Here is a 12,656-nt window from a genome sequence, read left to right as displayed (position 1 = left end):
GAGATAAAGGTCTTCCCAAACAAACAAAAACTGAAGGAATTCGTCACCACTAAACCAGCCCTACAAGAGATCCTAAGGGGGATCCTGTGAGACAAAGGACCAGAGACATCGCTACCAGCATGAAACCTACGGACATCACAATGACTCTAAACCCATATCTTTCTGTAATAACACTGAATGTAAATGGACTAAATGAGCCAACCAAAAGACATAGGGTATCAGAATGGATAAAAAAACAAGACCCATCTATTTGCTGTCTACAAGACACTCATTTTAGACCTGAGGACACCTTCAGATTGAGAGTGAGGGGATGGAGAACTATTTATCATGCCACTGGAAGTCAAAAGAAAGCTGGAGTAGCCATACTTATATTAGACAAACTAGACTTTAAATCAAAGGCTGTAACAAGAGATGAAAAGGGCATTATATAATAATCACAGGGTCTATCCATCAGGAAGAGCTAACAATTATAAATGTCTATGCGCCGAATACAGGAGCCCCCAAATATATAAAACAATTACTCACAAACATAAGCAACCTTATTGATAAGAATGTGGTAATTGCAGGGGACTTTAACACTCCACTTACAGAAATGGATAGATCATCTAGACACACGGTCAATAAAGAAACAAGGGCCCTGAATGATACATTGGATCAGATGGACTTGACAGATATAGTTAGAACTCTGCATCCCAAAGCAACAGAATATACTTTCTTCTCGAGTGCACATGGAACATTCTCCAAGATAGATCACATACTGGATCACAAAACAGCCCTTCATAAGTATACAAGAATTGACATCATACCATGCATACTTTCAGACCACAATGGGATGAAGCTTGAAATCAACCACAGGAAAAAGTCTGGAAAACCTCCAAAAGCATGGAGGTTAAAGAACACCCTACTAAAGAATGAATGGGTCAACCAGGCAATTAGAGAAGAAATTAAAAAATATATGGAAACAAATGAAAATGAAAATACAGCAATCCAAACGCTTTGGGATGCAGCGAAGGCAGTCCTGAGAGGAAAATACATTGCAATCCAGGCCTATCTCAAGAAACAAGAAAATCCCAAATACAAAATCTAACAGCACACCTAAAGGAAATAGAAGCAGAACAGCAAAGGCAGCCTAAACCCAGCAGAAGAAGAGAAATAATAAAGATCAGAGCAGAAATAAACAATATAGAATCTAAAAAAAACTGTAGAGCAGATCAACGAAACCAAGAGTTGGTTTTTTGAAAAAATAAACAAAATTGATAAATCTCTAGCCAGGCTTCTCAAAAAGAAAAGGGAGATGACCCAAATAGATAAAATCATGAATGAAAATGGAATGATTACAACCAATCCCTCAGAGATACAAGCAATTATCAGGGAATACTATGAAAAATTATATGCCAACAAACTGGACAACCTGGAAGAAATGGACAAATTCCTAAACACCCACACGCTTCCAAAACTCAATCAGGAGGAAACAGAAAACTTGAACAGACCCATAACCAGCGAAGAAATTGAATCAGTCATCAAAAATCTCCCAACAAATAAGAGTCCAGGACCAGATGGCTTCCCTGGGGAGTTCTACCAGATGTTTAAAGCAGAGAGAATACCTATCCTTCTCAAGCTATTCCAAAAAATAGAAAGGGAAGGAAAACTTCCAGACTCATTCTATGAAGCCAGTATTACTTTGATTCCTAAACCAGACAGAGACCCAGTGAAAAAAGAGAACTACAGGCCAATATCCCTGATGAATATGGATGCAAAAATTCTCAATAAGATACTAGCAAACCGAATTCAACAGAATATAAAAAGAAATATTCACCATGATCAAGTGGGATTCATTCCTGGGATGCAGGGCTGGTTCAACATTTGCAAATCAATCAATGTGATACATCACATTAATAAAAGAAAAGATAAGAACCATATGATCCTGTCAATCGATGCAGAAAAGGCCTTTGATAAAATTCAGCAACGTTTCTTAATAAAAACCCTCGAGAAAGTCGGGATAGAAGGAACATGCCTAAAGATCATAAAAGCCATTTATGAAAAGCCCACAGCTAACATCATCCTCAATGGGGAAAAACTGAGAGCTTTTTCCCTGAGATCAGGAACACGACAGGGATGTCCACTCTCACCGCTGTTGTTTAACATAGTGTTGGAAGTTCTAGCATCAGCAATCAGACAACAAAAGGAAATCAAAGGCATCAAAATTGGCAAAGATGAAGTCAAGCTTTCACTTTTTGCAGATGACATGATATTATACATGGAAAATCTGATAGACTCCACCAGAAGTCTGCTAGAACTGATACATGAATTTAGCAAAGTTTCAGGATACAAAATCAAGGTACAGAAATCAGTTGCATTCTTATACACTAATAATGAAGCAACAGAAAGACAAATAAAGAAACTGATCCCATTCACAATTGCACCAAGAAGCATAAAATACCTAGGAATAAATCTAACCAAAGATGTACAAGATCTGTATGCTGAAAACTATAGAAAGCTTATGAAGGAAATTGAAGAAGATACAAAGAAATGGAAAAAACATTCCGTGCTCATGGATTGGAAGAATAAATATTGTTAAAATGTCAATACTACCCAAAGCTATCTACACATTCAATGCAATCCCAATCAAAACTGCAGCAGCATTCTTCTCGAAACTAGAACAAGCAATCCTAAAATTCATATGGAACCACAAAAGGCCCTGAATAGCCAAAGTTATTTTGAAGAAGAAGACCAAAGCAGGAGGCATCACAATCCCAGACTTTAGCCTCTACTACAAAGCTGTAATCATCAAGACAGCATGGTATTGGCACAAAAACAGACACACAGACCAATGGAATAGAATAGAAACCCCAGAACTAGACCCACAAACGTATGGCCAACTCATCTTTGACAAAGCAGGAAAGAACATCCAATGGAAAAAAGACAGCCTCTTTAACAAATGGTGCTGGGAGAACTGGACAGCAACATGCAGAAGATTGAAACTAGACCACTTTCTCACACCATTTACAAAAATAAACTCAAAATGGATAAAGGACCTAAATGTGAGACAGGAAACCATCAAAACCCTAGAGGAGAAAGCAGGAAAAGACCTCTCTGACCTCAGCCGTAGCAATCTCTTACGCGACACATCCCCAAAGGCAAGGGAATTAAAAGCAAAAGTGAATTACTGGGACCTTATGAAGATAAAAAGCTTCTGCACAGCAAAGGAAACAACCAACAAAACTAAAAGGCAACCAACGGAATGGGAAAAGATATTTGCAAATGACATATCGGACAAAGGGCTAGTATCTAAAATCTATAAAGAGCTCACCAAACTCCACACCCGAAAAACAAATAACCCAGTGAAGAAATGGGCAGAAAACATGAATAGACACTTCTCTAAAGAAGACATCCAGATGGCCAACAGGCACATGAAAAGATGTTCAGCGTCGCTCCTTATCAGGGAAATACAAATCAAAACCACACTCAGGTATCACCTCACGCCAGTCAGAGTGGCCAAAATGAACAAATCAGGAGACTATAGATGCTGGAGAGGATGTGGAGAAACGGGAACCCTCTTGCACTGTTGGTGGGAATGCAAATTGGTGCAGCCGCTCTGGAAAGCAGTGTGGAGGTTCCTCAGAAAATTAAAAATAGACCTACCCTATGACCCAGCAATAGCACTGCTAGGAATTTATCCAAGGGATACAGGAGTACTGATGCATAGGGGCACTTGTACCCCAATGTTCATAGCAGCACTCTCAACAATAGCCAAATTATGGAAAGAGCCTAAATGTCCATCAACTGATGAATGGATAAAGAAATTGTGGTTTATATACACGATGGAATACTATGTGGCAATGAGAAAAAATGAAATATGGCCCTTTGTAGCAACGTGGATGGAACTGGAGAGTGTAATGCTAAGTGAAATAAGCCATACAGAGAAAGACAGATACCATATGGTTTCACTCTTATGTGGATCCTGAGAAACTTAACAGGAACCCATGGGGGAGGGGAAGGAAAAAAAAAAAAAGAGGTTAGAGTGGGAGAGAGCCAAAGCATAAGAGACTGTTAAAAACTGAGAACAAACTGAGGGTTGATGGGGGGTGGGAGGGAGGGGAGGGTGGGTGATGGGTATTGAGGAGGGCACCTTTTGGGATGAGCACTGGGTGTTGTATGGAAACCAATTTGTCAATAAATTTCATAAAAAAAAAAAATTAAAAAAAAAAAATAAAGGCTATATATGAAAACCCCACAGCTAACATCATAATTAATGGTGAAAAATTGAGAGTTTTCCCCATAAGGTCAGGAAAAAGACTGGGATGTCCATTCTTACCACTTTTATTCGACGTAGGACTTGTAAGTCCTAGCCACAGCAGTGAGACAAGAAAAAGAAATAAAAGACACCCAAACTGGTAAGGAAAAAGTAAAACATTCACTCTTTGCAGATGACATGATACTATATATGGAAAACCCTAAAACTCCACCAAAAAACTGCTAGAACTGATAAATGAATTTCAGTAAGGTCATAGGATACAAAATCAATACACAGAAATCTGTTGCATTTCTATACACTAATAATGAAGGAGCAGAAGGAGAAATTAAGAAAATAATCCCATTTACAACTGCACCCCAAAGTAATAAAATACCAGGGTGCCTGGCTGACTCAGTCGTTAGAGCATGTGACTCTTGATCTCAGGGTTGTAAGTTTGAGCCCAGTGTTGGGTGTAGAAATTACTTAAAAATAAAATCTAAAAAAAAATACCTAGATATAAATTTAACCAAGCAGGTGAAAGACCTGTACTCTGAAAACTATAATGATGAAAGAAATTAAGGGGGCATCTGAGTAGCTCAGTCAGTTAAACATCTGACTCTTGATTTTGGCTCAGATCATGGTCTCCATGGGTCATGGAATCGAGCCCTGCATCGGGCTCTGTGCTGATAGCATGGAGCCTGCTTGGGATTCTCTTTCTCTCTGTCCCTCCCCCATGCTCGCTCGCTCGCTCTCTCTCTCTCTCTCTCTCTCAATATAAATAAGTATTAAAGAAAAAAATTTAGAATGACACAGACACATGGAAAGATATTCCATACTCACAGATTGGAAGAACACATACTGTTAAAATGTCCGTACTACCCTAAGTAGTCTACAAATTCAACACAATTCCTATCGCAATACCAACAGCATTTTCGCTAACCTAGAACCAAATAATAGTAAAATTTGTATGGAACCACAAAGGACCCCAAGTAGCCAAAGCAGTCTTGAAAAAGAACAAAGCTGGAGGTATCACAATCCCAGATTTCAAGATATACTACAAAGCTGTAGTAATCAAACCAGTATGGTTCTAGAACAAAAACAGACACATGGATGAATGGAATAGGATAAAGAGCTCAGAATAAACCCGTGATTATATGGCCAATTAATCTTCAACAAAAGAGGCAAGAATATGCAATGGGAACAAGACAGTCTCTTCAACAAATGGTGTTGGGAAAACTGGACAGCTACATGCAGAAGAATGAAACTGGACCATTTTCTTATAACCATACACAAAAATAAAGTCAAAGTGGATTAAGGATCTAAATGTGAAACCTGAAACTAAAAATCCTAGAAGAGAGCACAGGCAGTAATTTCTCTGACATTGGCCATAGCAACATTTTTCTAGATAGGCCTCCTGAGGCAAGGGAAACAAAATCAAAAATAAACTATTGGGACAGCTTCAAAATAAAAAGGTTCTGCGCAGCAAAGGAAACAACCAACAAAACTAAAAGACCCCCTATTGAATAGGAGAAGATATTTGCAAATGATATATCTGATAAAGGGCTAGTATTAAAAAAATACAAAGAATACACATCTCAAGGTGCTTGGGTGGCTCAGTTGGTTAAGTGTCCAACTTTGGCGGAGGTCGTGATCTCGCAGTTTGTGAGTTCAAGCCCTGCATCGTGCTCTGTGCTGACAGCTCGGAGCCTGGAGCCTGCTTCAGATTCTGTGTCTCCCTCTCTCTCTGCCCTTCCCTGCTCACGCTCTGTCTCTGTCTCTCAATAATAAATAAACGTTAAAAAAAATAATAAAAAAAAAGAATACACATCTCAACACCAAAAAAATAATCTATTAAAAATGGTCAAAAGACAGGGGCGCCTGGGTGGCTCAGTCAGTTAAGCATCTGACTTTGGCTCAGGTCATGATTTCATAGTTTGTAAGTTCAAGCCCCACATCGGGCTGTCTTTTTTCAGTGCAACGTCTGCTTTGGATCCTCTGTCTCCCTCTCTCTCTGCACCCCCCCCCACTTTCACATGCTCTCTCTCAAAAATAAATAACATTAACAAGACTTTTTAAAAATGCGCAGAAGACATGAACAGACATTTCTCCAAAGAAGAAATACGAAGGGTCAACAGACACATGAAAAGATGCTCAGTATCACTCATCATAGGGAACTGCAAATCAAAACCACAATGAGATATCATTTCACACCTGTCAGAATGACTAAAATCAAAAACACAAGAAACAAGTGTTGGCGAGGATGTGGAGGAAAAGTAACACTCATGCACCGTTGGTGGGAATGCAAACTGGTGCAGCCACTGTGGAAAACACTATGGAAGTTCCTCAAAAAATTAAAAACAATTACCATATGATCCAGTAATTCCACTACTGGGTATTTACCCAAAGAATATGAAAACAATAATTCAAAAAGATATGTGCACTCCTGTGGTTATTGCATCATTATTTTTAATACCCAAATTATGGGAGCAGCCCAAGTGTCCATCAATAGATGATAAAGAAGATGTGGTATATATACAATGGAATATTAGCCATAAAACAGAGTGAAAGCTTGCCATTTGCCACAACATGAATGGATCTAGAGTGTGTAATGCTAAGTGGTATCGTCAGAGAAAGACAAATATCCTACGATTTCACTTATATGTGGAATTTAAACAACAAAACAAATGAACAAAGGGGAAAAAAAGAGACCAAAAAACAGACTCTTAACTATGGAGAACAAACTCAGGGGAAGTGGGTGGGGGAATGGGTAAAATAGGTGAAGGGGATTAACAGTATACTTCTCATGATGAGCAATGAGTAATATATGGAACTCTTGAGTCCCTGTATTGTACACCTGAAACTGCTGTAACAGGGTATGTTAATTACACTGGAATTTTTTTAAAAGAAGGAACTTAATGAGAGAAAGGTGGTAATGTTCACTGAATGCTTTTAAATAGGATTAATTCTATGCAGTTTTACGTATATGATTATAAAACAATTTAAATGTCATAATAAACCATGAAAGAAAATATTTTAAAAAGTTAAACATCCTGACTGCATATATATATTTATATTTTATGTATGTTTATTTTATTTATTTATTTATTTATTTATTCATATATTTATTTATTTATTTTTAAGGAAAGCTTTTACAGGTCAACACTGGTGCTAAAGAACAATTATTCTTTGAAGCTCCCAGAGGGAAAAAACAAACCATTCCCAGTGTGGAGGTAGGAAAATAATAGTGTTTGCAATGTTGTGAATATGACTAGGTGGTTAGAAAACTGATGCCTGACTTTTATTGTTTACATATGAAGCCTGTTCTCAAATTATTCAAATCACGGATGTTCTTTCCGTGAGTTTATTTTACTGGCCTAGACTATTAGATGAGTAGAAGAAGAGGTGCTGTATTAAGAAAAGGAATAAATACTTTTATGTCTAGCTGTGCTTCAGTTGCTTTTCTCAAAGAGAAGCAAACATAGACACGCTATCTTAGGTGGGAGTATTGCATGTCTATCAAATCTTTTGGAACCCACATGCCTAAGATGTTTGTTGGCAAATTTAAAGAAAAAGAAAAAAGGAAAAGAATGTGTTTGGCTTTTTTTCTTCAATGATCTTTTTTTTTTAAGTTTATTTATTTATTTTGAGAGACAGCGAGAGTAGTGGAGGAGCAGAGAGAAAGAGAGAGAGAGAGAGAGAGAGAGAGAGAGAGAGCCCAAGCAGGCTTTGTGCCGTCAGCATGGAGCTAGATGCAGTCTTGATCCCACGAATGGTGATATCATGACCTGAGCTGAAACCAAGACCAGATGCTTAACCAACTGAGCCACCCAGGCACCCTGTGTTTGGTTTTGTGACTGATGGTATCAGCATAATTTTTTGACAGGGCTGAAGAAGAGAGGCTAAACACATTTAATATTAAAGTGGCTTAATAAAGAGAAGGTCTGTCAGTAAAGTTCTTAATTTCCAGTAATGATTAATTGGAAAACATGCCTCTAAAGTATTAGAAATTTAGACATGAGGTATAAACTACTTGATTATTCTAAGAGCAGAAACTGTCTTATTATCACTGAATTCTCAGCATGTAAAACATACAGGTGTATAATAAGTACATGTTGAATAATGTTATGTTAAAATTTTGCTACAGGGACAAGTGGCCTTGGGAAGGTACAAAAAACAAGAAAACTAATAATTTAACTATTTTTGTTAAAATTTCAATTTTACTTGTGACATATATAATTATAAAGAAACACTCAGATTTTTGTTGTTAATTTTTAAGGTTTAGATATTACAAAGTTACAGCCTTTTTTTCCTTTTTAGGTAGAAAAAATTTGTTGGGCATCATGGACAAGTGTGCTTGGTTTATGCTGTGAAGGAATTTGGCCGGTAATTGGAGAAGTCACAGATATAACTGCCTCTTGCCTCACCAGTGACAAAATGGTCCTAGCTACTGGGGATGATTTGGGATTTGTGAAGTTATTTAGATATCCTGCTAAAGTATGTGTTTTTCTTTAACTTGCATAATGATCTTAATTATAAAAATGGTTAAGGTCGTGTGCTTTCATAGTATTTCATTGTTGTAATGAGTATTACATATGTAATATGAAAAGTTTAGAATCCTATTTTTGACATCGTATTTATAGCTTTTTAAAAAATGTTTACTTATGAGGTGCCTGGGTGGCTCAGTCGGTTGAGCATCAGACTTCGGCTCAGGTCATGATCCCATGGCTGACGAGTTCGAGCCCCACGTCAGGTGCTATGCTGACAGCTCAGAGCCTGGAGCCTGCTTCAGGTTCTGTGTCTCCGTCTCTTTCTGCCCCTCCCCGCTCATGCTCTGTCTCTCACTGTCTCAAAAATCAATATAAACATTGAAAAAATTATTTAAAAAAATGTTTACTTATTTTGGGAAAGAGAGTGCACACACATTTGAGTTGGGGAAGGGCAGAGAGAGAGAGAATCCCAAGCAGGCTGTATGCTGTCAGTGCAGAGCCCGACCTGGGGCTCGATCCCATAAACCCTGGGATCATGACCTGAGCCAAAATCAAGAGTTGGATGCTTAACCTACTGAGTCCACCCAGGCACCTGTATAGCTTTTACTTAGAATTAGTATTATAATTTATGATTTCATGCCTTAAGTTATATTGTACGGTGTTTCTCAATATCGAGTAATATAAATATCCCTTTTAGAAAAAACATTTCTTTTATCCCTAATATTAAATAATTTTAGTATTCTTTTGGTTAAATATATACCATTAACAGTAAATACAAACTATATTTATAGCTTTAAAGTTCAAAATGTTTTAACTATTAGATACAAGATACTATAAAATACCTATAAAATTAAAATAGACCTGATTCAATGTAATGAATGATGTTATGTTGCTAAAACTAGATTGTACAGAACCTTTGGAGTGCTATATGCCAGTGCTGTGTGAAGATTGAATTCTCTTATTGCTTTCTCCTCTTTTCAAATTACTGGAAAACATTAGGCTTTCACTTGGCATAAAAATAAAATTCATATATCAAGTCCAGATGCATTAATTCTTAATTGTTACTAATTCAGATGCACATTTGGCCCTTGAACAACGTGGGGGTTGGGGTGCCAACCCCCATACAGTCAAAAGTCCACATACAACCTTTGACTCCCCCAAAACTTTACTAATCACTTACTGTTGACTTGAGGCCTTACTGATAGCATAAAGTCAATTAACACATATTTTGTATGTTATGTGTATTATATACTATATTCTTACAATAAAGTAAGCTAGAGAAAAGAAAATGTTATTACAAAAATAATAAGGAAGAGAAAACATTTATAGGACTGTACTGTGTTTATTGAAAAGTATTTGCATATAAGTGGCTCTATGCACTTCAAACCCATGTTGTTCAAGGATCACTTACATAGTATAACCTAAACATAAACATAAATTTGAAATAGGGCACTGAAATCTTATGATATTGGTGGTCTTAAGTAACTGCTCATGTTAATATAATAAGGCATTTATTGGTCAGAAACTTCACTTCTAACATTCTAGATGGTATAGATGCCTTAAGAATAGGTTCTAGGGGCGCCTGGGTGGCGCAGTCGGTTAAGCGTCCGACTTCAGCCAGGTCACGATCTCGCGGTCCGTGAGTTCGAGCCCCGCATCAGGCTCTGGGCTGATGGCTCGGAGCCTGGAGCCTGTTTCCGATGCTGTGTCTCCCTCTCTCTCTGCCTCTCCCCCGTTCATGCTCTGTTTCTCTCTGTCTTAAAAATAAATAAAAAAAAAAGTTGAAAAAAAAAATTAAAAAAAAAAAAAAAAGAATAGGTTCTAGGATAATCATCTATGGATTCCTGCTTCACTTCTGTATAACAAGAACCACAAAATCTTAGAGAAAGTATCTTCTTGCAGTGTTTCGGTGACAGATCCCCCCTTCTATTTGAGCTAGCATTTATTAGTAGTCTTTTCCAAAGAATTCACTGTTTTAGCTATCACTATATTTTAAGACATTTATTATTTTAATACCTTTGAAAAGATGTCCATCTAAAACTTGCTTATAATACATTGATCTGAAATTTACTTACTTAATTTGTTAGCATTATGCTAGTGGTCTAGATTTAAAAGTTGCCAGTGTCTATTGCTTCTGTTTTTCTTGATTTTTAAAATAAAAAATATATTTTTGTGGGTACTGCTTATAAACAAAAACGCTAATGAATTGAGATGAAAGATATTTACATGAGTATATTCCAAAAGGGTTGATAATTACTTTTTGTTAATATGGCCATGCTGTACATAAGCATTTATATCCTTTTCAGTTATTGTGTCTATTTCCAGCAATTATATGTCTGCAGAGCCATTTTTTTGAACAGATATGTACTTTTCCATAGATATCTACTGTAGTTAGCTATTTATTGAACATTTAAGGTATTTACATTTTTTCACTGCTGTGGGTACTGTGGTGAAAATTTTTTGCACACGTAGAATTTTCTTAGCATAGACCCCTGGAAGTGGGGGGATTGGTGAGTCAAAGGTCAGGACATTCTTATGCTTTTAATGCACAATACCAAGTTGATTTTCAAAACAGTTGTGCCCGTAGTACTAACAATGTGTGGGACTACTAGTTTTATCCTGTTGTCAACAGGTTTGGAAATTGTCATTTTTTATTCTAGTGAATTTCAGTATTTTCTGTTTTTTTTTTTACAAGATGACTTTGTGATGATTAATTTCCAATCATATATTAAGAAATAAATTCAAAATTATAACTGACCATTTTCAGGTAATAACATTTTTGTTTTCATCTTTAGGGAAAATTTGGAAAGTTTAAGAGGTATGTGGCCCATAGTACACATGTCACAAATGTTCGCTGGACCTACGATGACAGCATGTTGGTTACCTTAGGAGGTGCAGATATGTCTTTAATGGTTTGGACAAATGAAATGGAGGGCTATCGAGAAAAAAGACCTTGTGATAGTGAAGAATCTGATACAGATTCTGAAGAAGATGGGGGTATGTCATTTTTAAATATTTTAACAAAAGTGTAGAAACAATTTAGCACCACGGATTTAAACTACAGCAGTTAAACAAGTAATAATAATGTTAGAATAATTGTGGTTTTGGTGTTTGTCATCTGTTTAACACCAAAATTGATTTTATGACTCAAAAATAACATGCTGGCATGTATTGATGGCTTAAATATATTCTTTATCTACAAATGTATGATAATGCTACTTCAAGTAAGTACTAAATTAAATTTTGTAGTATTGAACTTAGTATTTTCAAATGATTTTCATCTTTTCCTGATATACAAATAAGACCAGCTCATTATAGAAAAGTTAGAAAATACATTTTGCAAAATAAAATAAACACAGTATCCATAATTTGACCACTCAGAGGTAACTTTTGTTAACATGTTGAGGCATTCTGTTTTTTAACAAAAATGATATTATATTGAATTTATGTTTTGTAGGCTAATATTATCTCTTAGTAATATTTCAAAAACATTTGTTACGTATCATTAAAAATTCTACATCATTTTTTATTGGCTGTATATTATTTCATAATTTGACTATAACACAGTTTATTTAACTTATTTTATACTGTTGAACATCCTTGAATCCAATTTATAAGATCATAATAGAGCTCCTCAGTTGTAACTTAGAGAATAATTCTTATGTTTTGATGGCAGGTTATGATAGTGATGTTACAAGAGAGAATGAAATCAGTTACACCATTAGAGCCTTATCAACAAATATCCGCCCAATGTTTGGAGTCAAGCCTCATTTGCAACAGAAGGAACCCTCAGTTGATGAGAGGTAACAGTCAAATTTAAAACTAGATGAAGAAAAATATATTGGTTTTGAAAATTGAATTTAGGGGCACCTGGGTGGCTCAAATGGTTCAACTTCCGACTGGCTCAGGTCATGATCTCACGGCTCATGAGCTTA

At 36.4% G+C, this 12,656-nt stretch overlaps 1 protein-coding gene across 3 annotated transcripts in view; it reads left to right on the top strand.

Annotated features, from left to right (window-relative positions):
• EML5 (EMAP like 5) overlaps positions 1-12,656 on the top strand; it is a 179,326-nt gene that overhangs the window by 130,332 nt on the left and 36,338 nt on the right. For all 3 annotated transcript variants that reach the window (XM_030319747.1, XM_032593437.1, XM_036064284.1), the window contains 4 exons: positions 7,376-7,464; positions 8,552-8,728; positions 11,517-11,718; positions 12,398-12,524. In XM_030319747.1, coding sequence (XP_030175607.1) covers positions 7,376-7,464; positions 8,552-8,728; positions 11,517-11,718; positions 12,398-12,524 — 595 coding nt within the window. The remainder of the gene's footprint in view (positions 1-7,375; positions 7,465-8,551; positions 8,729-11,516; positions 11,719-12,397; positions 12,525-12,656) is intronic.

Source organism: Lynx canadensis, chromosome B3, assembly GCF_007474595.2.
Source record: "Lynx canadensis isolate LIC74 chromosome B3, mLynCan4.pri.v2, whole genome shotgun sequence".
NCBI classification, from domain to species: Eukaryota; Metazoa; Chordata; class Mammalia; order Carnivora; family Felidae; genus Lynx; species Lynx canadensis.
Note: the sequence above shows the minus strand (reverse complement) of the source record. Positions and strands in the feature narration are given on the sequence as shown.